Source organism: Gadus morhua, chromosome 8 (genome assembly GCF_902167405.1).
Source record: "Gadus morhua chromosome 8, gadMor3.0, whole genome shotgun sequence".
Taxonomy (NCBI): domain Eukaryota; kingdom Metazoa; phylum Chordata; class Actinopteri; order Gadiformes; family Gadidae; genus Gadus; species Gadus morhua.
In genome coordinates this window covers 12,726,770-12,751,493 of record NC_044055.1, presented here as the reverse complement: position 1 = coordinate 12,751,493, position 24,724 = coordinate 12,726,770, and the positions used below count along the sequence as shown (strand labels likewise).

General features: G+C 53.8%; 1 protein-coding gene across 4 annotated transcripts in view; it reads left to right on the top strand.

The window, feature by feature from the left end:
* chd7 (chromodomain helicase DNA binding protein 7) overlaps positions 1 to 24,724 on the top strand; it is a 48,631-nt gene that overhangs the window by 21,021 nt on the left and 2,886 nt on the right. For 3 of the 4 annotated variants that reach the window (XM_030364273.1, XM_030364270.1, XM_030364271.1), the window contains exons 8-40: positions 552 to 607; positions 1,159 to 1,273; positions 1,544 to 1,627; positions 1,721 to 1,858; positions 2,429 to 2,550; positions 3,086 to 3,329; positions 3,591 to 3,767; positions 4,043 to 4,186; positions 4,896 to 4,994; positions 5,274 to 5,457; positions 6,345 to 6,558; positions 7,165 to 7,360; positions 7,504 to 7,671; positions 7,860 to 8,039; positions 8,624 to 8,734; positions 10,168 to 10,379; positions 10,885 to 11,084; positions 11,244 to 11,403; positions 13,331 to 13,420; positions 14,054 to 14,157; positions 16,025 to 16,154; positions 16,515 to 16,621; positions 16,759 to 17,131; positions 18,126 to 18,334; positions 18,907 to 19,803; positions 20,249 to 20,400; positions 20,811 to 21,068; positions 21,502 to 21,675; positions 22,031 to 22,291; positions 22,760 to 22,972; positions 23,372 to 23,512; positions 23,664 to 23,768; positions 23,993 to 24,173. In XM_030364273.1, the coding sequence (XP_030220133.1) occupies positions 552 to 607; positions 1,159 to 1,273; positions 1,544 to 1,627; positions 1,721 to 1,858; positions 2,429 to 2,550; positions 3,086 to 3,329; positions 3,591 to 3,767; positions 4,043 to 4,186; positions 4,896 to 4,994; positions 5,274 to 5,457; positions 6,345 to 6,558; positions 7,165 to 7,360; positions 7,504 to 7,671; positions 7,860 to 8,039; positions 8,624 to 8,734; positions 10,168 to 10,379; positions 10,885 to 11,084; positions 11,244 to 11,403; positions 13,331 to 13,420; positions 14,054 to 14,157; positions 16,025 to 16,154; positions 16,515 to 16,621; positions 16,759 to 17,131; positions 18,126 to 18,334; positions 18,907 to 19,803; positions 20,249 to 20,400; positions 20,811 to 21,068; positions 21,502 to 21,675; positions 22,031 to 22,291; positions 22,760 to 22,972; positions 23,372 to 23,512; positions 23,664 to 23,768; positions 23,993 to 24,173 (6,199 nt within the window). The remainder of the gene's footprint in view (positions 1 to 551; positions 608 to 1,158; positions 1,274 to 1,543; positions 1,628 to 1,720; positions 1,859 to 2,428; positions 2,551 to 3,085; positions 3,330 to 3,590; positions 3,768 to 4,042; positions 4,187 to 4,895; positions 4,995 to 5,273; positions 5,458 to 6,344; positions 6,559 to 7,164; positions 7,361 to 7,503; positions 7,672 to 7,859; positions 8,040 to 8,623; positions 8,735 to 10,167; positions 10,380 to 10,884; positions 11,085 to 11,243; positions 11,404 to 13,330; positions 13,421 to 14,053; positions 14,158 to 16,024; positions 16,155 to 16,514; positions 16,622 to 16,758; positions 17,132 to 18,125; positions 18,335 to 18,906; positions 19,804 to 20,248; positions 20,401 to 20,810; positions 21,069 to 21,501; positions 21,676 to 22,030; positions 22,292 to 22,759; positions 22,973 to 23,371; positions 23,513 to 23,663; positions 23,769 to 23,992; positions 24,174 to 24,724) is intronic. The other variant, XM_030364272.1, reaches the window with a different exon arrangement.

Below are 24,724 nucleotides of genomic sequence, written 5' to 3'. Positions count from 1 at the left end.
TTTTCACAATTTACCGGCTCTCGTTTTGAAGAATAATCACTGCGTCATTCGTTTCAATGGGAATCGCGACGGTCTATATACTTTCAACATAAAGTGTAAATATTTATCATTTGAAATTCGTCCCAGCCTTTATACCACAGATACTATAGGGTCTATAGCATATTACCGCGTTTTCTGCTTACAGTTTATTGTAACAGTAAGCTGACAACATCCTAATTAACACCGCAACTGCAAATTAACCACAAAGAGATAACCATTGCAACCGGTCAACCAAATTTTCTTTTTGCACTCATTCTGCGCGCACATCTGCCGTGTTGATAACCAAATAATCCCCCTATAGCGTGACTGCGGTACACTTTAAAAAAAAAAATAATTAATTAATTTAAAAAAAAACGTATAAGTGTACACGAAAAAAAAGAAGTGTGTAACCGGTAAAACATTTTTGTAACCGTTCCCACCCCTACTGTAAGCTACTTTTAATTATGCCTCTTTTACTGTTACATGGTTTTATTTGAAGTGTGCGGTGTTAACGTTCCTATTTCAACTCCCAGCAGGAGTCAGGAGAGGAGCTGGAGGTGGAGGAGTTCTACGTGAAGTTCAAGAGCTTGTAAGTCTCTCAAAACCTTACACTCTCACTCCTCACACACTCTCACTCCTCACATACTCATTCAATCACCCACTCTCACTCTCACTCACTCCTCACATACTCTCTCTCACTCACTCCTCACATGCGCTCTCACTCACTCCTCACATTCTCGAGGTCAGTCACTCATTCACACTCACTCTCTAACCCACTCTCACTCTCACTCACGGCCAGTGATTTAAGATGTAATTTTGTGAAATGTAATAAAGCACGTGTAGACACAATGGGTTGTTTATCACGCCCACAAACACACAGGGACATTAACACACGCACACAACCCAGCGGACACGCAGGTTGAGGTTGTGTGTGTCTGTTGGGATAATAAGGATCCTGGAGACCTGCCATATACACGTTACAGTAACTGTAAATATGATGACGTGTAAATACTGTAAACTATAGAATCTATTGAAGATACCTACAGAGAGATGTACATCGCTGGAGGAGACCGTTTAGAAGAGTGTAAGAGCCAGGAAGTGAGGTAGTGACCCTAGCCCCGTCCCTTCCTGTTGCCCCAGCTCCTACCTGCACTGTCGCTGGGCGGACCTGCCGGAGCTGGAGAAGGACAAGAGGATCCACCAGAAGATCAAGAGGTTCAGAGCCAAGCAGCTGCTCAACAACTTCATCACCGAGGTAGCCGCCTTCTGCTTATTTATTTTTTTTACCTTTATTTAACCAGGCAGATCATTAAGAACAAGTTCTTATTTACGGTGATGGCCTTCTTCTCCTCCTTCTTTTGCTCCTCCTTCTCTTACTGCTCCTCTGGCTCCTCATCCTCTTGCTCCTCCTCATCCTCTTGCTCCTCCTACCTAGAATCTAAGCCAGATCTCCGATCAGTTTTGTTTAAAAAAGACACTCCATCTAATGTGCCCATCTCCCCCCTGTCCCTCCCCCCTCCCCCAGATGGACGACGAGCCTTTTAACCCGGACTACGTGGAGGTGGACCGCGTGCTGGACGTGTCGGAGAGCCCCGACGAGAACGGAGAGGTAGGCCCTGTTCCGTCTGTACCTCCGTCGCCATGACGACCCCCAGACCCCCTCTAACGTGTGTGTGTGTGTGTGGGTGTTTGTCCCCCCCAGACGGTGACCCTCTACCTGGTGAAGTGGTGCGGTCTGCCCTATGAAGACTCCACCTGGGAGCTCAAGTCAGACATCGACCAATCAAAGATAGACGACTATGACGTCATCGCCCAGCGCGCGCCCAACACCAAGCACGTGGTGAGTAGCCGCGAGCTAACAGCAGTCTGCTACCCTAGTCACGTTAGCTAGTGGCTACCACTCAGGAGGAAGGGGATATTTACCCGAATAAGAGACAAACACTCTTTATTGGCCTGTATTGTTCTGTGTGCATGCGTGTGTGTGTGTGTGTGTGTGTGTGTGTGTGTGTGTGTGTGTGTGTGTGCTCAGCCCCTCTGCTGGGCTGCGTTCCTGTGGTCAACCCGCCCCCCCCAACTCGCCCTGCTCAGCCAAACCACTAACGGAGTAACGGAGTGTGTAATGCAGAACAGAAGCAGAGGCAGGCTGCGGTCTGTTGCTCTGGCTGTCTGTCTCCTGGCTGGCGGAGAGGTCTTAATCCAGTCGGGCCTCAGATCATCAGACTTCATTCCTCAATGCCCCCAAACTGCCCCCCCCCCCCCCCCACCCTGTCTGAGGCCTTTACTGGCCTGGAGAGGTCAAAGGTCACCCTAAGATGGGGGATGAGAGGGGTTAATGAAATGGCAGCCGGTTGTGCTCGCGGTCCTGAGATGCTGTGTTCTGCCGCCCCCCCCCCCCCCCCCCCCCCTCCAGGACCGCCCCCCCATGGACGGCTGGAAGCGCTGTGAGGCCTCCAAGGACTACAGGAACAGCAACTCTCTCAGGGAGTACCAGCTGGAGGGCCTGAACTGGCTGACCTTCAACTGGTACAACAAGTAGGTACCCCTGTAGACCAGTAGTACTGGACCAGTACTACATATACACCTGGTGCAAGTAGGTACCCCTGTAGACCAGTAGTACTGCACCAGTACTACATATACACCTGGTACAAGTAGGTACCCCTGTAGACCAGTTGTACTGCACCAGTACTACATATACACCTGGTACAAGTAGGTACCCCTGTAGACCAGTAGTACTGCACCAGTACTACATATACACCTGGTACAGGTAGGTACCCCTGTAGACCAGTAGTACTGCACCAGTACTACATATACACCTGGTACAGGTAGGTACCCCTGTAGACCAATAGTACTGCACCAGTACTACAGATACACCTGGTAGAGGTAGGTACCCCTGTAGACCAGTAGTACTGCACCAGTACTACATATACATACACCTGGTACAACCAGTAGGTTCCTATCTCGACCTGGTAGAACTCCGTTCATGGGAATGCCATCTTGGGTTATGTATCGGTCCATGCCAGCATTGTTTCACGTTCCGGACTCACTGGGTGCGCTCTCCTCCCCGCAGTCGTAACTGTATCCTGGCTGACGAGATGGGTCTGGGTAAGACCATCCAGTCCATCACCTTCCTCCACGAGGTCTTCCTCACGGGGATCCAGGGCCCCTTCCTGGTGATCGCCCCGCTCTCCACCATCCCCAACTGGGAGCGCGAGTTCCGCACCTGGACGGAGCTCAACGCCGTGGTCTACCACGGCAGCCAGGCCAGCCGCAAGACCATCCAGGCCTACGAGATGTACTACCGGGACCCCCAGGTAGCAGCCCCCCCCGCGCACACTGCTTGTGGTTCAGGCTCCACTGTTGGTGCCCATTTAGTTTTTGTCCGGTTTTTTGTTGTGTCTCCTGTGAAGCGGGGTCACGCTGGTTTCAGATGGTGCTGAGGTCCAGTCCACCGCTGTCTCAGACTGGTCCGTTTGTCAGACCGGTCCGGACCGGTCGCCATCCACCTTTTGGAGCAGTGAGGACGTCCAGATGCTTCCTGGTGTTAATCCATCCCCCCCCTCCCACCCCTGCAGGGTAAGGTGATCAAAGGAGCGTACCGGTTCCATGCGGTCATCACCACCTTCGAGATGATCCTGACGGACTGCCCCGAGCTGCGCAGCGTGCCCTGGCGCTGCGTGGTCATCGACGAGGCCCACCGCCTCAAGAACCGCAACTGCAAGCTCCTGGAGGGCCTGAAGATGATGGACATGGTGAGGCTCTGGGACACGCCCCCAGGCTGACACACGCCCCCGCTGACGCACGCCCTGACACTGACACACCCACTTTAGGCCCACTCCGCTCTACCGACCTGCTCTGGTTTTTCTGTTGAGCTAAAACACTATTTTAAAAGATGACCTTTTTAGTGTTCAATTGTTGACAAGAAAATAAAACGGGTAATCTTCCTGACCAATCCAACTCTATTTGCATAATGTGAATCCATTGTGTAACCCAGTTCCTCCTCCTCCTCCTCCTCCTCCTCCTGCAGGAGCACAAGGTGCTGCTGACCGGGACTCCTCTCCAGAACACCGTGGAGGAGCTCTTCAGTCTGCTCAACTTCCTGGAGCCGGAGCGCTTCCCCTCGGAGCACACCTTCATGGCGGAGTTCGGAGACCTGAAGACCGAGGAGCAGGTAGGACGGGGACGACGACGGGGGGGGGGGTGGGGGAATGTTTGTCCTGGTCCAGATTTTACTCTTAGTGGTCCAGGTGTTACTGTATGTGTGGTTCAGATGTTACTGTTTTCTGTGGTCCAGAGGTTCCTGTTTTCTGTGGTCCAGAGGTTCCTGTTTTTTGTGGTCCAGAGGTTACTGTTTGTCCTGGTCCAGATGTGGCTGTGTGAGCTCCAGAAGTGGCTGTGTGTTGAGCTCCAGATGTGGCTGTGTGTTGAGCTCCAGATGTGTCTGTGTGTTGAGCTCCAGATGCGGCTGTGTGTTGAGCTCCAGATGTGTCTGTGTGTTGAGCTCCAGATGCGGCTGTGTGTTGAGCTCCAGATGCGGCTGTGTGTTGAGCTCCAGATGTGGCTGTGTGTTGAGCTCCAGATGTGGCTGTGTGTTGAGCTCAAGATGTTAGTTTGTTCTGGTCCAGATGTGGCTGTGTGAGCTCCAGATGTGGCTGTGTGAGCTCAAGATGTGGCTGTGTGAGCTCCAGATGTGGCTGTGTGAGCTCCACATGTGGCTGTGTTGAGCTCCAGATGTTAGCTTGTTCTGGTCCAGATGTGGCTATTTGAGCTCCAGATGTGGCTGTGTGAGATCCAAATGTGGCTGTGTGTTGAGCTCCAGATGCGGCTGTGTGTTGAGCTCCAGATGCGGCTGTGTGTTGAGCTCCAGATGTTGTCCTCAGGTCCAGAATCTGCAGGCCATCCTGAAGCCCATGATGCTGCGGCGGCTGAAGGAGGACGTGGAGAAGAACCTGGCTCCTAAAGAGGAGACCATCATCGAGGTAGGGCACCTCCTCAGCTTCCTCCTAGGCCCCTTATTTATTTCCTCCTCTCCTCTCCTCTCCTCTCCTCGTTCCTCCGACAAACGGTGCTAGCGCAGAGCCGTAGCATAGCGTTAGCAGAGCTAACCGGCGCACTGAGCCCACTGAGCGGTGGTCGCGCTGGGCAGACGCGTCTGGTGAACGTGGCTCCTGTTTGTATAAAACAGAAGGTTCTAGATGTGTGTACCGTTGATGGTGTGTATGTGTGTTCTGAGCTGGTCCCTGTCTGCTGGTCCTCAGGTGGAGCTCACCAACATCCAGAAGAAGTACTACCGGGCCATCCTGGAGAAGAACTTCTCCTTCCTGTCTAAAGGCGGCGTAGGAGGAGGGAGCGGGGGAGGAGGAGCAGGACCCAACGTCCCCAACCTCCTCAACACCATGATGGAGCTGAGGAAGTGCTGCAACCACCCCTACCTCATCAAAGGTACAGACAGACTGACAGACACTCATCAACGCTCACTGGCGCCATCTCTAGGGGGGCCCCAAGGTTTCTTGCAACCCCAAAGATAAGGTTGGGGGTGCAAAAACCCCTCAATATTTAAACGTTGACGCTGAGCGATGGAATGCTTTGTTGTGTGATAGAACGCTGTGCTGTGTTGCGCGGCGATAGTACCCCGCCACCTCCCTCCCCCTCTCTCTCCCCCACCAATCCTTCTGAAGAATCGCTGGCAACATTCCTGACATACCAATTGTTGGCCAGTGCCAAATGATTGACCGGTCGATTATATCAGGGAGCAGGTCGGGCTTACAACCACGCATCAAGGACATACAAGAAGAGGTCATGTACGTGTGTTGTAATGCCCACAACATGAACTTTTCCATTCAAGAGGCCGTTTCAAAAGTTATCGTATGCCGAGATGCGATGAAGGCAGTCAAAAGAGCTGATCAATACAATCAGAGAGTAACCAAAAAGACTCTTGGTTTGACTCTTTCCATAAGCCTGCAGGTAGGAATAGTTTGCGTTTGCTTTGCCGCACCCGCTTGACGATGCGAGTGACCAGTGTGAAGTCAGTTCTTGCGTACTATGAGAGAAATGTAATTAAGCTGTACCTACTCCCATTTATTTGTGCATGTTTATGGAAAATAAGTACATGCCTCGCCACTCGTATCGTACTTGTGAAACGCATCCGTCAATCATCGAAACAAATATGTGCAAAATATCTAATAAATTACAGCTAAATAATACATAAATGTACAATGTTGACCTGAAGTTGGCGCCACTGTCAATGGTACAGACGGACGCACTCCCTCAACTCAACGGCTCACACACACTCTAATCGGTTGACGTAACCCTGGCAATCCTCCCCCCAGGCGCGGAGGAGAAGATCGTGGACGAGTTCCGGGAGACCCACGTGCAGGCGGAGACGCCCGACTTCCACCTGCAGGCGATGGTGCAGGCGGCCGGAAAGCTGGTGCTGATCGACAAGCTGCTGCCCAAGCTGAAGGCCGGGGGCCACCGCGTGCTCGTCTTCTCCCAGATGGTCCGCTGCCTGGACATCCTGGAGGACTACCTCATCCAGAGACGGTACGCTAGCACTAGCTACACACGACCTCAGTCAGAGACGGTACGCTAGCACTAGCTACACACGACCTCAGTCAGAGACGGTACCCTAGCACTAGCTACACACTACCTCGTCCAGAGACGGTACGCTAGCACTAGCTACACACTACCTCGTCCAGAGACGGTACGCTAGCACTAGCTACACACTACCTCGTCCAGAGACGGTACGCTAGCACTAGCTACACACTACCTCGTCCAGAGACGGTACGCTAGCACTAGCTACACACTACCTCGTCCAGAGACGGAACGCTAGCACTAGCTACGCACGACTTCGTCCAGAGACGGTACGCTAGCACTAGCTACACAATACCTTGTCCAGAGACGGAACGCTAGCACTAGCTACACACCACCTCGTCCAGAGACGGTGAGCTAGCACAACAATAGGTAGCACAGATATAACTAGCTTACTTGACAGTAGCCTGATCCATCCAATGATAATAGCTAGATTTATTTAGGTTTCATTCAAATAGATAAATGTCTCATGGTTTTAATGCTAATTCCTAGGGTTCTAATAGCTAGGTTTCAGCGCTAATAGCTTCAGTGCTAATAGCTATGTGCTCTTATCCCTAGGTATCCGTACGAGCGTATCGATGGGCGTGTGCGCGGGAACCTGCGGCAAGCGGCCATCGACCGGTTTTCGCGGCCGGACTCGGACCGCTTCGTCTTCCTGCTGTGCACGCGGGCGGGGGGGCTGGGCATCAACCTCACCGCCGCCGACACCTGTATCATCTTCGACTCGGACTGGAACCCCCAGAACGACCTGCAGGTAGGCAGCCAGTCAGTCAGCCTCTCAGTCAGCCACTCTGTGTTCTACTACTGATCACTCTGTGTTCTGCTACTAGCCCCTCATAATAAGTGATGATCATTGGTTGACGCTTCCTGTGTTTGTCCCGCCCCTCCCCCCTCCAGGCCCAGGCTCGCTGCCACAGGATTGGCCAGTCGAAGGCGGTGAAGATCTACCGGCTTATCACCAGGAACTCGTACGAGCGGGAGATGTTCGACAAGGCCAGCTTGAAGCTGGGGCTGGACAAAGCCGTGCTGCAGAGCATGAGTGGGCGGGACAACGCCGCCAACGGGGTCAGTGCACGCACACAAGCCGCGCGTACACAACACTGACGGTGTCTGACTGACGGTGTAAACTGACGGTGCTCCTGACGGTGCTCCTGACGTTGTCTGAATGACTGTTACCTGACTGACGGTGTTACCTGCCGGTGTCTGACTGACTGTGGATTCTGATGACGGTGCAATCTGACGGTGCTCTTCAGGCGCCGCAGCTTTCCAAGAAGGAGGTGGAGGACCTGCTGAAGAAGGGGGCGTACGGCGCGCTGATGGACGAGGAGGACGAGGGCTCAAAGTTCTGCGAGGAAGACATCGACCAGATCCTGCAGAGGAGGACCCAGACCATCACCATCGAAACGGAGGGCAAGGGCTCCACCTTCGCCAAGGTAATACCCCCCCTCTACCCCAGGACCAACCCTCCTCTACCCCTAGACACCCAGGACCACCCCCCCTCTACCCACTAGACCCCCAAGACCCTCTGGGTACCCAGGGACAGCTCCCCTCTCCCAAGACCCACACCCAGCACCAGGGACTCCAAAGGCCCTGATGGTTCCTAGAACCTGAGCACCAGGGGAACACCTGGACCAGTCAGGCCGTTTGCATAAAGACTTAAATTTTGTCCCAGACCTCCGTTATGTCCGCAAACGCACCAACTGCACTTCTCTAACCAGGGGCCGCTCAAACCGTATTACAATACTGCCTAACATTCACCTATTAATCCACACATTCACCCATTCATACACATACACCAATTCAAACCCGTATTCACACACCATCGGCGTAGTCAATGGTGCGAGCTGGTCTGGAGCAGTGAGGGTGAGGCGTCTTGCTCAGGGACACCTCAAAACTCAGCTAGGAGGATCTGGGGATCGAACTAGGAACCTCCTGGGCCACACACCTTTTTAGATTAAAGACCCCCTCCTCATCTCTCCCCGCCCCCCCCCCCCCCCCCCCTCCCTCCTCTCTCCAGGCAAGCTTCGTCTCCGCCGGCAACAGGACGGACATCTCTCTGGAGGATCCTGACTTCTGGCAGAAATGGGCCAAGAAGGCGGAGCTAGACCTGGACGCCATCCATGGACGGGTAAGCCCCGCCCCTACCTGGGGGAGAGGTCAGGGAGCCAGACGTAAGGGTCTGTGTGTGTGTGTAAGCTGCTTAGCGCTGCTACACACGGCTCTGATGCCCGCAAGTTATAGAGATATCACTTAGGCTAATGGCTAATACGCACACATTCACACACGCCTCCAAGCGCTTTATATTCTGAAAGGCCTCTCGCTCGCCCTCTCTCTCGTTGCCCTCTCTCTGTCGCTTGCCCTCTCTCTCTCTCTCTGTCGCTTGCCCTCTCTCTCTCTGTCGCTTGTCCCCTCTATCTGTCGCTCGCCCGCTCTCTCGCTCGCCCCCCCTCTCTCTCTCTCTCTCGCCCTCTCCCTTCTTTCATCGTCGCTCTCCTTCACTGCCTCTTTATTTTCTCGCTCGCTCTTTCTCTCTCAGTATCTCGCTCCCTTTCGCCCTGCCTCTCTCATTCTCTCGCCCTCTCTTGCTGTGTTCTGAAGAGCCCTTGAATTTAACGCTTAATCCAAACACACATAACCACACACAGTGTGTGTCTATTGGTCCCCAGGGATGGTGTTGTGTTAAGATGGAGGTTGTTTATATTAAGGGTGTGCGTTCATATGGAGGTTGTTTTTATTTAGGTTGTGTGCTTATAAGGAGGTTGTGTTAATAAGGGGTTTGATTGCGGTAGTCTGAGGTAATTGTGGCGTTGCCCTGTTCTCCCTGTTTCTGCCCTAGATGAGGGAGGGGCCCCTAATTAATTAAATCTAAAGGGTCATTAATTAGATGACTTAATTAGAGCCCTTAATGTCAGAGTTGTTATGGAAACAGATCGCTGGTCAGATCAGGGGGAGCAGTTAAGGATGAATGAATATCGGCGTACACAAGCACCTCCCCTCTCCTCCTTGTCCTCTCTCCCTCCTCGCCTCCTCTCTCTCTCTCCTTCCCATACCTCTCCTCCTTTTCCTCTCCGCTCCTCCTCCCTGGGGCGGCTAGGAGCCGTCCCATGGAGACAACCTCTTAAAACAGTTTAGTTTGTGGTGGAGAACATCCTTAATATCAGATCATTAGTCATCTGCCTCTGATCCATTAACATGTTGCGTTGAGGCTGCCTCTGATCCACTAATATGTTGCGTTGAGGCTGCCTCTGATCAACATGTTGCGTTGAGGCTGCCTCTGATCCACTGACATGTTGCGGTGAGGCTGCCACTGATCCACTAACATGTTGCGTTGAGGCTGCCTCTGATCCACTAATATGTTGTGGTGAGGCTGCCTCTGATCCGAACATGTTACGGTTGCCTCTGATCCGAACATGTTGAGGTTGCCTCTGATCCGAACATGTTGAGGTTGCCTCTGATCCGAACATGTTGAGGTTGCCTCTGATCCGAACATGTTGAGGTTGCCTCTGATCCGAACATGTTGAGGTTGCCTCTGATCTCAACCTGTGTCGTATCGTTGATCAGAACACGCTGGTGATTGACACGCCGCGCGTCAGGAAGCAGACGAGACACTTCAGCAGCGCCAAGGAGGACGAGATGCTGGAGTTTTCTGAGCTGGAGAGTGAAGGCGAGGAGCCCAGCCGGCCCACGGCCAAACCCCGTCGGCCCCAGGACCGCGCCCAGGGGTACCCCCGCTCTGAGTGCTTTAGGGTGGAGAAGAACCTGCTGGTCTATGGGTGAGTGGACTGGGTGCTGTGGGGGGAGCGGACTGGGAGGCTAACCTTTGTATATTCATGACTAACAGAAAAGCATCCTGGACCACGTTACCATGGCAACCCAGTCACTCTTACATCACACTCCGAGACACCAGCAGGATACGGTCGCCCACCGCATGGGGTCTCCCTCGTGAGGGGGGACTTGGGGAGGGAGAGAGAGGGACAGCAGTGAGACCTGAAGGTTGCTAGAGTTAGTCTAGTGCCTGGCTCTAGGACACATCAGTAGATCTGTGACTCAACAGAGCTGGCGTTGTGCAAGAGGTAGTGGTTGTTTGAGGGGGAAGACAGTCTGGGGAAAGGTTCTGGGTTTGATCTCCAATGTCCAGTCTACCTGGAGGCTTCCTAGACCCAGATGACCTCTGACCTCCGTAACAGTCTGTCTCCGAGTCCGCTGCAATTCTGAACGACTAAATATATTTTCTTTCCTCTGCCATCCCCCCTCTTCCCTCCTCCCCTCTCCCTCCAGCTGGGGGCGGTGGAGTGACATCCTGTCCCATGGGCGCTACAAGCGTCCCCTGCGGGAGGCGGACGTGGAGACGATCTGCCGGGCGCTGCTGGCCTACTGCCTCCTCCATTACCGCGGCGACGAGAACATCAAGAGCTTCATCTGGGACCTAATCGCCCCCAACGCCGACGGGACAACCAACACCCTCAGCAACCACTCAGGTACTCACCCACTCATCAATCACTAGCTCGCTCACATATCAGTAACATACAAATATATATTAAAGTAGTGGTGGTAGAATAAAAAATATATAATATTATTTGCGCTCTCTCCCTCTCGCTCTCTACCCCCTCTCTTTCTCACTCGCTCACTCTCTCTAGGTCTCTCTACCCCGGTTCCTCGGGGCAGGAAGGGCAAGAAAGGAAAGCTTCAAGCCCCGCCCCCTCAGACTCCGCGTGCTGATTGGCTGGCTGGCTGTAACCCCGACCACCTGCTGCAGGAGGACAGCTACAAACGGCACCTCAAACACCACTGTAACAAGTAGGTACACACGCTGTAACAAGTGGGTACACACACTGTAACAAGTAGGTACACACACTGTAACAAGTAGGTACACACACTGTAACAAGTGGGTACACGCACTGTAACAAGTGGGTACACGCACTGTAACAAGTGGGTACACGCACTGTAACAAGTGGGTACACACAGTATAACAAGTGGGTACACACAGTATAACAAGTAGGTACACACACAGTATAACAAGTAGGTACACACACAGTATAACAAGTAGGTACACACACACACACGACGACACACCGAGACACACACACACACACACACACACACACACACACACACACACACACACACACACACACACACACACACACACACACACACACACACACACACACACACACACACACACACACACACACACACACACACACACACACGACGACACACGTGCACACGGGGGTTATTATGGGGTGCCATCTGCTAAGCCGGCTAGCAGATTTGTGTGGCTAATAAACCCTGGCACATTGATGGATGGGCACACACACGCTGCCAACTAACACACACGACACACGCACTGACACGCACACACACACACACTTGCCAACAAACACATGCACGCAAGACGCACACACTGCCAAATGCCTGGCAGCATCTTCTGAAGACATTTGAAGGCCGCACGCACACACAGGCGGTTTGTGTGTGAAGTGCTACACAAATGATGTTTGCCTCTCCCTCCCTCCCTCCCTCCCTCCCTCCCTCCCTCCCTCCCTCCCTTCCCTCCCTTCCCTCCCTGCCTCTCTCCCTCCCTCCCTCCCTCTCCTCCTCCTCCTCCTCCTCCTCCTCCTCCTCCTCCTCCTCCTCCTCCTCCTCCTCCTCCTCCTCCTCCTCTCGTCTCCCTCCCTCCTCTCGTCTCTCTCCCTCCTCTCGTCTCTCTCCCTCCTCTCCTCTCTCTCCCTCCTCTCCCCTCCCTCCCTCCCTCCCTCCCTCCTTCTCCTCTCCCTCCCCTCCCCTCCTCTCCCTCCTCCCCTCGGTGTCTTCCCTAATGTTTTACCAATAGCGGTGCTGATGTGCATGACGGTAGTGGTGTGTGCATGGCGGTGATGTGTTTTGGTGTGAGCGGTGGTGGTGTGTGCGCGTGCACGGCGGCGGTGTGTGCACGGCGGCGGTGTGTGCGCGTGCACGGCGGCGGTGTAGGTGTTCAAAGGGCCTCCAGGAGGGCTATGCTGCAGACTGAGGGCTGAGGCCAGGAGGCAGGCTGTTGGCAGCCTGTTGTGCTGCCTGTTGGCGGCCGCTCTCAGTCTGTGGTCGCTCTGGTCCGGGCGTTCTGCTCTACACTCCATACGGAGGCTGTGGCTGTTATCAGATCAATGTGTTGCTTACTTATCGGAGTCCAAAGACGGGGCCTTATGTCTCTGTGATTCACCTTCTGCAGAAGGATTCTCTTTGGCATAAGGACCCTATGCTCCTTGGTTCTTCTACAGCAGAACCTTAGTGTTGTTCTTCAGTATTTATCTGACTGGATTGGGCTGGAGTAGGGTGCTCCGTTCAGAGCAGGTTTTATATACCAAAATAGATTTTGGAAGCCTCGCATGTTTCAATTCTACAGTAAATATATGATACATGGTGCAGTACCGCCATCATCCAGCAGCTTCTCCTCTTAGTACAGTGTAGCCCCTAGCTGTGACTAACTCATCCTCCTCCTCCTCCTCTAGTACAGTGTAACCCTAGCTGTGACTAACTCATCCTCCTCCTCCTCCCTGTAGTACAGTGTAACCCCTAGCTGTGACTAGCTCCTCTCCTCCTCCTCCTCCCTGTAGTACAGTGTAACCCCTAGCTGTGACTAGCTCCTCCTCCAGTGTAACCCCTAGCTGTGACTAGCTCCTCTCCTCCTCCCTGTAGTACAGTGTAACCCCTAGCTGGGACTAACTCCTCTCCTCCTCCTCCGCAGGGTGCTGCTGAGGGTCAGGATGTTGTACTACCTCAGACAGGAAGTCATCGGAGACCAGGCTGACCGCATCCTGGAAGGAGCAGAGATCAGGTGATAACCTCTCTCTCTCTCCTCCTCAGTCTCTCTCCTCTCTCTCCCACCTGTCTATCTCTCCTCCCCTCCCCCGTCTGTCTTTTATCGTTCTCCCTTGAAGCTAAATGGAATATATTAGTGTTGCTAGCTGTTGTCTCTGGTTATTGTAGTTCTTCTCAATGAGTTGAGCTTGTTTGTAGTTCTGTTATGATGAATGTTTTAGTTGTAAAAGGATTCACTCAGTCACCCCCACATCTCTACCATCCCCCTCTTTCTGTAGAACATCTGTCCTCCTCTCGCCCCTCCCCCTCTGCTTTCCATCACCCTTTCACCCAGATGTGTGTGCATTTATAATGTCATCCCCCCTATCCTCTAATCTCAAGTGTGTGTGTGTGTGTGTGTGTCAACTGCCAGAAGTGTGTGTACTGGTGCCAGCTAGCAAACATATGCCAGTGGGATTTTGTGTACTGTTGTGCGTGTGTGGGGGCTGGCTCTGTGTGTGTGCGTGTGTGTGTGTGTGTGGGGGGGCTAGCTCACTGTGTGTGTGGACTGACTGAGATAAGGTCTGAGATGTGAATGATGCTCCACTATAAATTAGACTAAACGCTAGGCTCCATCGTGTCCTGACTGTGACTGTGTGTGTGTGTGTAGTGAGCTGGACGTGTGGATCCCCCAGCCCCTCCATGCGGAGGTCCCTGCTGATTGGTGGAACTCTGAGGCGGATAAGTCCCTGCTGATAGGAGTCTTCAAACACGGTAACCCTCTCTCACTCTGCCTCTCTCACTCTGCCTCTCTCACTCTGCCTCTCTCTCTCTGCCTCTCTCTCTGCCTCTCTCTCTCTGCCTCTCTCTCTCTGCCTCTCTCACTCTGCCTCTCACTCTCTGCCTCTCTCTCTCTGCCTCTCTCTCTCTGCCTCTCTTTCTCTGCCTCTCTCTCTCTGCCTCTCTTTCTCTGCCTCTCTCTCTCTGCCTCTCACTCACTCTGCCTCTCACTCACTCTGCCTCTCACTCACTCTGCCTCACTCACTCTGACTCTGCCTCACTCACTCTGACTCTGCCTCACTCACTCTGCCTCTCACTCACTCTGCCTCACTCACTCTGACTCACTCACTCTGACTCTGCCTCACTCACTCTGACTCTCACTCACTCTGCCTCACTCACTCTGACTCTCACTCCCTCGGACTCTCTGACTCACTCACTCTGCCTCTCTCACTCTGCCTCTCTCACTCTGCCTCTCTCTGACTCTCACTCACTCTGACTCTCACTCTGTAATCTGTTCACTCACTGACTCTGTGCCACCCGTTGTTGGGGGTTGCTATGGTGATGGTGAGGGCAGCAGTGCTATCTGGAGAGTGATTGATCCTATCTGACAGCACACACACGCATGTATACACACGCGCACTGGTATCTATGGGGCTCATCCATAGATAAAGAGGATCAAAGTTCATCTACACACACGCAGCAGAATAGTGATGGTCCATAAAGACCTGATTATTAGTGTTGGGCTCCAGGCGATGTGTGTGTGTGTGTGTGTGTGTGTGTTAGGGTGAAACGCCACAATCCTCCTAATTGAAATGTTATGTTGAGGAAGAGGGGGGCTGAGTATGGGGGGAGGGGTCCCTCACGCTCCTCCTACTCTCTCCTGCCTCCCCTCTCTCTCTCCCTGCCTACCCTCCCCCCTCTCTCTGCCTCCCCTCCCCCCTCTATCTCTCGCCCCCTGAGTCTGTTGGATCTGCACACTCTAATCTGTTCTGCCTGAATCACCAACGGACACACACCTAAAAACACATCTACACACACACACACACACGTAGGAACACACCTAGCTAGACACGCACACGTAGAAACACTCATCTAGACGCACACAAAGTAGCACAGGTTTGTGTGTGTGTGTGTGTGTGTGTCAGCCTGACACAAATGAGCACCTGCTGGCTCACTTGGACGTGCACTCGCTCGGATGAACACACACACACTCACACACTCACACACACACACACACACTCTCTGGCTCCTGGGGTCATCCCTTCTGCCGCTGTTTTTGTCTACCTCATTTATTATGGAGTGTGGGGGTGTGTGTGACTAGGGTTGTGTTTGTGTGTCTGGTGTGCGTTTGTCTGTCTAGTGTGTGTGAAGAGGAACTGGTCCAGCAGGTGGTCGGCATGGAGACCATCAGGGTGTTGAGGTTTAGAGCTGGGACCACCAGACCCCCTCCTGGCTGACCTCTCTCTCTCCAGGCTGTGTGCTGTAACTCTGTCTCTCTCTCTGTCTCTCTCTCTGTGTCTCTCTCTGTCTCTGTCTCTCGCTCTCTCTGTCTCTCTCTCTCTCTCTCTCTCTCTCTCTCTCTCTCTCTCTCTCTCTCTCTCTCTCTCTCTCTCTCTCTCTCTCTCTCTCTCTCTCTCTCTCTCTCTCTCTCTCTCTCTCTCTCTCTCTCTCTCTCTCTCTCTCTCTCTCTCTCTCTCTCTCTCTCTCTCTCTCTCTCTCTCTCTCTCTCTCTCTCTCTCTCTCTGTGTGTGTGTATCTGTGTCTCTGTCTCGGCTGTGTGCTGTAACTCTGCGTGTGTCTGTCTCGGCTGTGCGTCTCTCCGTCTCGGCTGTGGGCTTTATCTCTGTCTCTCCCTCTCCAGGCTATGAGAAGTACACGTCGATGCGAGCTGACCCTGGTCTGTGTTTCCTGGAGCGCGTTGGAATGCCCGACGCTAAGGCCATGGCCGCCGAGCAGAGAGGAGCGGACATGATGACGGACGGCGTAGAGGGGTACGCACACACCTCCTCCTCCTCAAACAACTTCTCACACACCTCTTCCTCAAACGACTCCTCACACACCTCCTCATCAAACACCTTCTCACACCACCTCTATCGCACACCCCCCCCCTCAAACTCCTTCTCATCACACTCCTCCCCATATTGAGGTAATATCTGCTTCACTAAGTGAATAATCAGAAGTAATGCTGTAATGAAGCTATAATGAAGCTATAGTGTGTGTAATGTGATCTTAATAACATGAACATAGATCTAGACGTATAGATGTAGCTCTATAATGTGATCTTGATAACATGACCATAGATCTAGACGTATAGATGTAGAACTATTTCTAACATGGTGATCCCCCTGCAGGGAGGAGGAAGACCCCGAGTACAAGCCCCTCAGGATGACCTTCAAAGACGAGATGGACGAGTTCACCAACTCCCCCCTGGAGGAGCCCCAGGAGGCGGACCCCGAGGGTAACGAATGAACACATGAGCTCACTAACACGTGAACACATGAGCTTACTAACACATGAACACATGAGCTGACCCTCTCACCTGAACACATGCACTCCCTGTAGCCCCTCCTCCTCACGCTCTGTCTCCCTCTGCAGCCAAGTCAGGAGAGAACGGCCGAGTGGGCGGGGCCTCGGGCCAGGCAGGACGTCTCTATTGGCCGGCGGCCTCTGCGCTGACGGCCCGCCTGCGGCGCCTGGTGACGGCGTACCAGCGCTCCAACCGCCGAGAGCTGCAGCGGCAGGAGGCCCTCAGCCGGCCGGACGGCCGCCGCCGCCGCCGCCGCGACTTCAACCCCGACCTCGCCATGCTGCCACCCGCCGAGGGGGGCACGGCCTACCTGCAGGAGGGCGGGGTCTTCATGGCGGAAGGGGGTGCGGCCTACCTGGCCAAGAGCGGGCCCTTCGTACCCGAGGCCGCCGCCCACACAGCGCTCATGGGAGAGCTGTTCTTCAAGGAGAGACGGCAGAGGTGGGCTATGTCTCTCTATCTCGGTCTCTCTATCCAATGAGGTGGATGTTATCTAACCGTACGTTCACATCAAACGCGAACGGGCGACACGATTCCTTACGAAATCAACGTACAGACGCGAATCAGGCGAATATTTTGCTAGACAAAACCCGCGTCAAGATTTGATGTGCAGCGCGACACTTTTAACCCGGCACGGGCGGGCGCGCTCACGTGGATTAGCAGCGCGACATTTTCCCTCGAGCTGAAATATTTCAACTTTGCAGCGACATTCGCGTGATGACAGCCAATCAGCGTTCAACAGCGTGGCCACTGAATGACATGCGAAATGTAACGTCCAATCAGAGTTCAACCGGCCAACCGTTCCCTGCAGTGCAGTCTGGGGTGAACCGCAGCATGGAGGAGAAAGTGAATGTTGCCGTTTGCGACTCCCTGAGCTATATCTCCATACATCTGTGAACTCCTGCACACCAACACACCTACCCGCACTCTGCCATGGGGTCCAGGGCATTCAGCCGATCTGCCCCCCACCTCTGGAACACCCTCCCACCTGACATCCGTAACTCTGACACCCTCTCCACTTTTAAGTCCCGTCTAAAAACACATCTTTTTAAACTGACATATTCAATCTAATTCATTGTCTCCCACCCATTTCCCCCCACTTGTTTAAATTGTTTCAATGTATCTTGTTCTTGTGCTTTTTATGATCGTTGATTTTGTTTTTTAAACACTGCCCTGTAAGGTGACCTTGAGTGCTATGAATGGCGCCCTCTAATAAAATTAATTATTATTATATATAATATAAGTTTATAATATAAAATAATTTGTCTTGCGACCAAACTTGCGACAAATGTGTGTTTTGGTGTGAACGCCGGGTAAGGTGGTGTTATGAGGCAGATGTTATTGCGGGGCTCTAAGGTGATTTTGGGTGTCTCCACCTTTCGTCTTTTAAGATGCCTCATGGTCAGACGGTAACATGTAGCCCTGCTCCACCCAGGTGGACGCGTCGGGAGGAGGCAGACTTCTACCGGGTGGTGTCAACCTTCGGGGTGGTGTTCCACCCCCCGCGGCAGGGCTTTGACTGGGCCCAGTTCAGGGCTTTCGCCCGGCTGGACAAGAAGACGGACGAGAGCCTGGAGAAATACTACTATTCCTTTATCGCCATGTGCAAGAGGGTGTGCCGCATGAGCCTCAAGACACACTCAGGTACAGACGCACTACTACACACACACACTACACACTACACTAGAGGGTCTGCCGCATGAGCCTCAAGACACAGGTGCACACACACTACCACACACTACACATACACTACTACACACTACACTAAGTACTTAAGCTGACTTGGTAGTAGGATGTATTTACGGCTGATCTAGTACTATGAGTAATCAGTGCTGACGTAGTAGTAACGGTGTCATTGCAGTGCTGACTTTGAGTGTCTGCAGTGCTGACGTAGTAGGAAGTGTCTGCAGTGCTGACGTAGTAGGAAGTGTCTGCAGTGCTGACGTAGTAGGAAGTGTCTGCAGTGCTCACGTAGTAGGAAGTGTCTGCAGTGCTGACGTAGTAGGAAGTGTCTGCAGTGCTCACGTAGTAGGAAGTGTGCAGTGCTGACGTAGTAGGAAGTGTCTGCAGTGCTCACGTAGTAGGAAGTGTCTATGCAGTGCTGATGCAGTAGGAAGTGTCTATGCAGTGCTGATGCAGTAAGTGTGTTTTCAGTGCTGACGTAGTAACAGTGTATGGAGTGCTGACATAGTAGTAACGGTACGCCCCATCCACAGAGCTCCCTGACCCCACCCTGATCATCGACCCCATCACTGAGGAGCGCGCCTCCCGGACCCTGTACCGCATCGAGCTGCTGCGCCGCATCCGGGAGCAGGTGCTGCCCCACCCGCAGCTGACGGAGCGCCTGCTGCTGTGCCAGCCCTCCCCTGACCTCCCCGACTGGTGGGAGTGCGGTCGCCACGACCACGACCTGTTGCTAGGTGCCTCGCGGCACGGCGTGAGCCGCACGGACTACCACATCCTCAACGACCCCGAGCTCGCCTTCCTGGAGGCCCACCGCCGCCACGCCCACAAGGGCGGGGCCACGGCAAGACACGCCCCCACGCCTGACCCTGGAGCCACGCCCCTCCTCACGCCCGCCGAGGTGGCCAGCGCTGCTAGCGCCGCCGAGGCTACACTGGCCAAGGAGGAGGAGGAGGAGGAGGAGGTGGTGGGAGAGGGGGAGGCGACGGTGAAGGCGGAGGGAGAGACTCCAAAAGCCGATGATGTCAAGGAGGAGGTGGAGGTCGAAGGAGAAGGTAAAGAGGAGAACCTGGCCTCCCCCAAGAAGGAGGTGAAGGAGGAGGAGACGGAGCTCCCGGCCTCAAGCCAAGAGGAGCAGAAGGAGAAGCCGTCAGAACCAATCGGATCAGACCAGGAGGAGACCGGGAAGGAGGGAGGAGAGGAGGAGGTGGAGGCAACGGCGATTGAACCCCCCTCATCCCCTCCCAAGGAGCAGCCCAAGACCATGAGTCCCCAGAAGGAGGTGCTGGAGGAGCCGGAGGAGGAGGGCCGGGGGACAGAGGGCAGCTCTCCTCCTTCTCCCAAGTCTCCCCCGACCGAGAGGAGTCAGGAGGAGGATGAGGAGAAGATGGACGAAGACGACAAATCTGAGAAGTCTTCCCAGGCGGAGGGTGAGTGGAGCCCTAGTTAGACTAGTTACTAGTTAGCACTTAGTACGTTAGCATGGCGCAGGATTGGGCTTCTATGGCTGTATTAATTTGTTTGCTGAGGATTTAGCTCTGATGCTATCTAGCGCCTTAGCTATAGCTCCCTCATGTTGCCTAGCCCTAGCTGTTAATCCTACGTAGATCCCTCGCCCTAGTGCAGGCTCCCTGCAGTGATGACGTCATGCTCCGTGGGGAGGGGTCTATTCCTGGAGTTCCCCCTGTGGAGGGGGGCCGCTGTGGGGGGCGTTAATGAGTCCAGGTGTCGTCAGGGTGACGGATCTGAAATGAGGGCCCGTCTCCCTTGACAACACGTCCTTATCCTGGTCTGATCCTGTCCTCTGTCTGTCTCTCTCCTCCCTCCTTCTTATCCTGATCTCTCTCCCGCCCTCCCTCTCTCTCCCCCCTCCAGCAAGCGCTCCGTCGGAGCAGAAGAACTTTGACGAGGACAGCAACGTGTCTCTGCCGGCGTCGGGGCGGGACGAGACGGCGGAGCCCTCGGCGCTGCAGGACCTCCTGCCCGGGCTGCCGGAGCGCAGCTACTCCTTCTCCTTCTGGCCCAAGGTGAGGCCGCTGACCGGGGGGCAGACCACACACGGGGGGTGGGTGCTCGCATGCCAACGGGCAGTAGCTCTCCCACTCACTCGTGCTCTTTCACTCTCTCCCTCACTCAAACTCTCGCTCACTGTCTCTCACACTCCGGCCGTTCTGCGTTGGATTCGACAGCAGATGGATAGTTCTGTGGTCTTAGATCCAGTTTGGGGCCGTGTGTCTTTGTATGATCTGGGACTCTTGATAGACAGGAGGTGGTGGGGCCGCGGGATCCTAGATGAGGAGGGGGTTCACTGGCTGAGGCACACACTTCTCCAACACTTTGGAATAACAACACCATTAACCATCTGTCTCCGTCTGTCACCTTCACCTCCCCCTCTCTCTGCCCTCCGGCCCCCTCCCTCTTCCCTCTCCCTCCTCAGGATCGGGTGATGATCAACCGGATGGATAATATTTGCGACGCCATCTTGAAGGGCAAGTGGCCGGTCAACAGGCGCCAGCTCTTCGACTTCCCCGGCAACCTGTTGCCGGGCTACAGTGCCGCGGCGACCTCCGCCACGGCCGTCGCACCGGCAACGGAGAGCCCGCTGCAGAGGCGGAGCCTAGCGGAGCTGTCAATGGCGGCCGCACACGCCGCCTACAGCGGCAGTGAAGACATCACCCTGTCCCCGCATGTGCACGTGAGTCACACACACACCTGCTAGTGCATGTGAGTCACACACACAAACCTGCCACGTGCACGTCAGTCACACACCACATGCACAGCACTAACCTTCAGCTATGCTAATGAGGCTATTTTTATAATCCCTGGTGGAGGTGGAGGGTTAGCGCTGACGCTACATGTGCTGTTAGCATTTAGCATTCTCACACCGTACTGAGGAAACCACAGTGCTGGGGCTCGCTGTTTCAATCACTCTCACTACATGAAGTATATACTAACATTAAATAGGTGTCAGTTTAGGGTTGTGTAACCAACAGTAATCCGGGAAGAATTCACTGTCCGTTGAGTGTGTGTCGGTGTGTATCAGGTTGTAACACTGTCCTCCAGGAGTGTGTATCAGTGTGCGTGTCCTCCAGGAGTGTGTATCAGGCTGTAACGCTGTGTGTGTCCAGCAGGAGGACCCCCTCAGCTTGACGGTGCCGCGGCAGCGCCGGCGGAGGAGGAGGAAGGTGGAGATCGAGGCGGAGCGCGCAGCCAAGAGACGCAACCTGATGGACATGGTGGCACAGCTGAGAGAGAGCCACGCTGCTACAGACACCCAGAACCACGCCATGGACCTCACTAAGGTACACACACACACAGAACCACGCCTTGGACCTCAGTAAGGTACACACACACACCCAGAACCACGCCATGGACCTCACTAAGGTACACAGAACCAAGCCATGGACGTCATGCATTTATCTACAATTCTCTTTCTATTAGCTAGCTAGCTAGCTGTATTGTTTTGCTTACTAGCTCTAGCGTTTAAATTACAAGCGTTAAACCTGCTTGAACTAGCACTTAGCTTGCTAGCTCTGTGGTGCAGCTCTCTGGTCTGTTCCAGCTGTGGCTGTAGATGTACTGGGAGATCGACCTGGCGGCGTTCTTAGGTCAAAGGGAGGATGGACATTGACCTCTCATGACCTTCTGTTGTTCCAGGGCATGCACCATCACCACAAGGCTGCCGCCTCATTGGCCGGCTTCTCCAGCCCCTCCCTCAAGGCCCAGATGGAACTGTTGCAGCAGCAGATCCCGCCCTCCGGCCACAGGGCCAACGGCTCATTGGACGCCGACCTGCCCATAATGCGAAGGAGGCGTGGCCGCAGGAAAAATGTAGAGGGACTGGAAATGCTGTTCATGGGCAACAAGAAAGGAGGAGCAGCAGCGGGAGGAGCAGCAACAGAAGGAGGAGCAGAAGGGGTGAGGCGGCGGGCTGAAATAAATGGATCTAAACAATATGATGTAGTAAAATGTACATCACGCGACATTACAATATACTCAAAGCCATAAATGTAAAAACTACAATGTTAAAAGAACAAATGGAGCAGTGAAAGACGGAGAACACAAACGAGTACAATTACAATTAGGGCATTTGGCAGACGCTTTTATCCAAAGCGACTTACATCAGTTAATACACACATTGACACACCGACGGAAGAGTCAACCATGCAAGGCGACAGCCAGCTCGTCAGGAGCAGTTAGGGTTAAGTGTCTTGCTCAGGGACACATCAACACTCAGCTAGGAGGAGCTGGGGATCGAACTAGCAACCTTTCAGTTACAAAACTGCTGCTCTACCTCCTGAGCTAAGAGACTCCCAACCACCCAACATGGCTTCCCATGACTTCCTGCCCTGGGGCTGACTTCCTGTTGTGTGCTTCCTGTTGCAGGACGAATCGGAGGGGACCAAGGCTTCGGCGGGTGAGGGGGTCCGCGAGGCATCCCGGGGCGGGCGAGGGGCGGGGGGTTCCGGGCGGAGTCCGGGCCGACGCCCCCCCGCCGCCCCGGAGGACGGAGAGACAGCCACCGCGTCCAATCAGGAGCTCAGAGACTGGCTGCAGCAACACCCCTCCTACACCATGGACATGACCAGCTTCACACCAGTAAGACCAGTAACATGACCAGCTTCACACCAGTAAGACCAGTAACATGACCAGCTTCACACCAGTAAGACCAGTAGCATGACAAGCTTCACACCAGTAAGACCAGTAACATGACCAACTTCACACCACTCAGACCAGTAACATGACCAACTTCACACCAGTAAGACCAGTAACATGACCAACTTCACACCAGTAAGACCATTAACATGAATGAAGACCATGACAAGCTTCACACCAGTAAGACCAGTAACATGAATGAAGACCATGACAAGCTTCACACCAGTAAGACCAGTAACATGACCAACTTCACACCACTAAGACCAGTAACATGACCAACTTCAGACCAGTAAGACGTGTCAGCATGTGATGTCATAATGACACCCCTCCCCCCCCCCCCAGAAGAGCGAGGACCTGATGATGTCCCAGCTGTCCAAGCCCAAGCAGAAGCGCCACCGCTGCAGGAACCCCAACAAGATCGACATCAACACGCTGACCGGGGAGGAGAGGGTCCCCGTGGTGAACCGCCGCAACGGACGCAAGGTAGCGCCCCGCAGCACGCACAACAGCCTGTCACATGGTCTATCACACAGTCTAGCACACGCACACAGTCTAACACATTCGCAATCAGAAAATTAATAGTAGGACTGTATGAATAAAGTGGAGTTGAGATTGACATGTTGTTCTTCTCAAGATGGGCGGGGCCATGGCTCCACCAATGAAAGAGCTCTCCCGGTGGCTGCTGGAAAACCCAGAGTTTGCCATCGCTCCCGATTGGACAGACATCGTAAAGCAGTCGGTGAGTGACAGCTGATGCCGGCCAATCAGATGGAGCCTAGTTTTCACTGTATTCATTATCACTGCCTTGTGAGGACACTGTTGTTCAGCTCCATGTGAGGACACTGTTGTTCAGATCCATGTGAGGACACTGTTGTTCAGCTCCTTGTGAGGACTGTTTCTCAGCTCCATGTGAGGACTCTGTTTCTCAGCTCCTTCCTAACCACTGCTCCTTCCTCCCTGCAGGGTTTCCTCCCAGAAGCCATGTTCGACCGCCTGCTGACCGGCCCGGTCGTCCGCGAGGAGGGGGTCCGTCGTCGTGGGCGAAGACCAAAGTCTGAGATAGCGAAGGCCGCGGCGGCCGCCCAGGCAGCAGCTGCAGCCCAGGCCGCCCAGGCTACACTGGCCTCCGCTGCCTCCTCCAGCGGTACGTTAGCTCGCTAGCATTATTAACGCTCTGTGCTTCACCAATGGAACTAGGAATGGTTGTACAATGATCAGTAACGTAGTGGGCCTCTGTGTCACAAGAAAACACATTGTTCGATTTCCTATCTTTGTGGGGACTTCGGAGGTCAAAGGTGGGAGGTCTCTTAACAAGATGGGAGGTCTCTTAACAAGATGGGAGGTCTCTTAACAAGATGGGAGGTCTCTTAACAAGATGGGAGGTCTCTTAACAAGATGGGAGGTCTCTTAACAAGATGGGAGGTCTCTTAACAAGATGGGAGGTCTCTTAACAAGATGGGAGGTCTCTTTACAAGATGGGAGGTCTCTTTACAAGATGGGAGGACCCTTTACAAGATGGGAGGACCCTTTACAAAGTGGGAGGCCCTTTACAAAGTGGGAGGCCCTTTACAAAGTGGGAGGACCCTTTACAAAGTGGGAGGACCCTTTACAAAGTGGGAGGACCCTTTACAAAGTGGGAGGACCCTTTACAAAGTGGGAGGTCCCTTTACAAAGTGGGAGGACCCTTTACAAAGT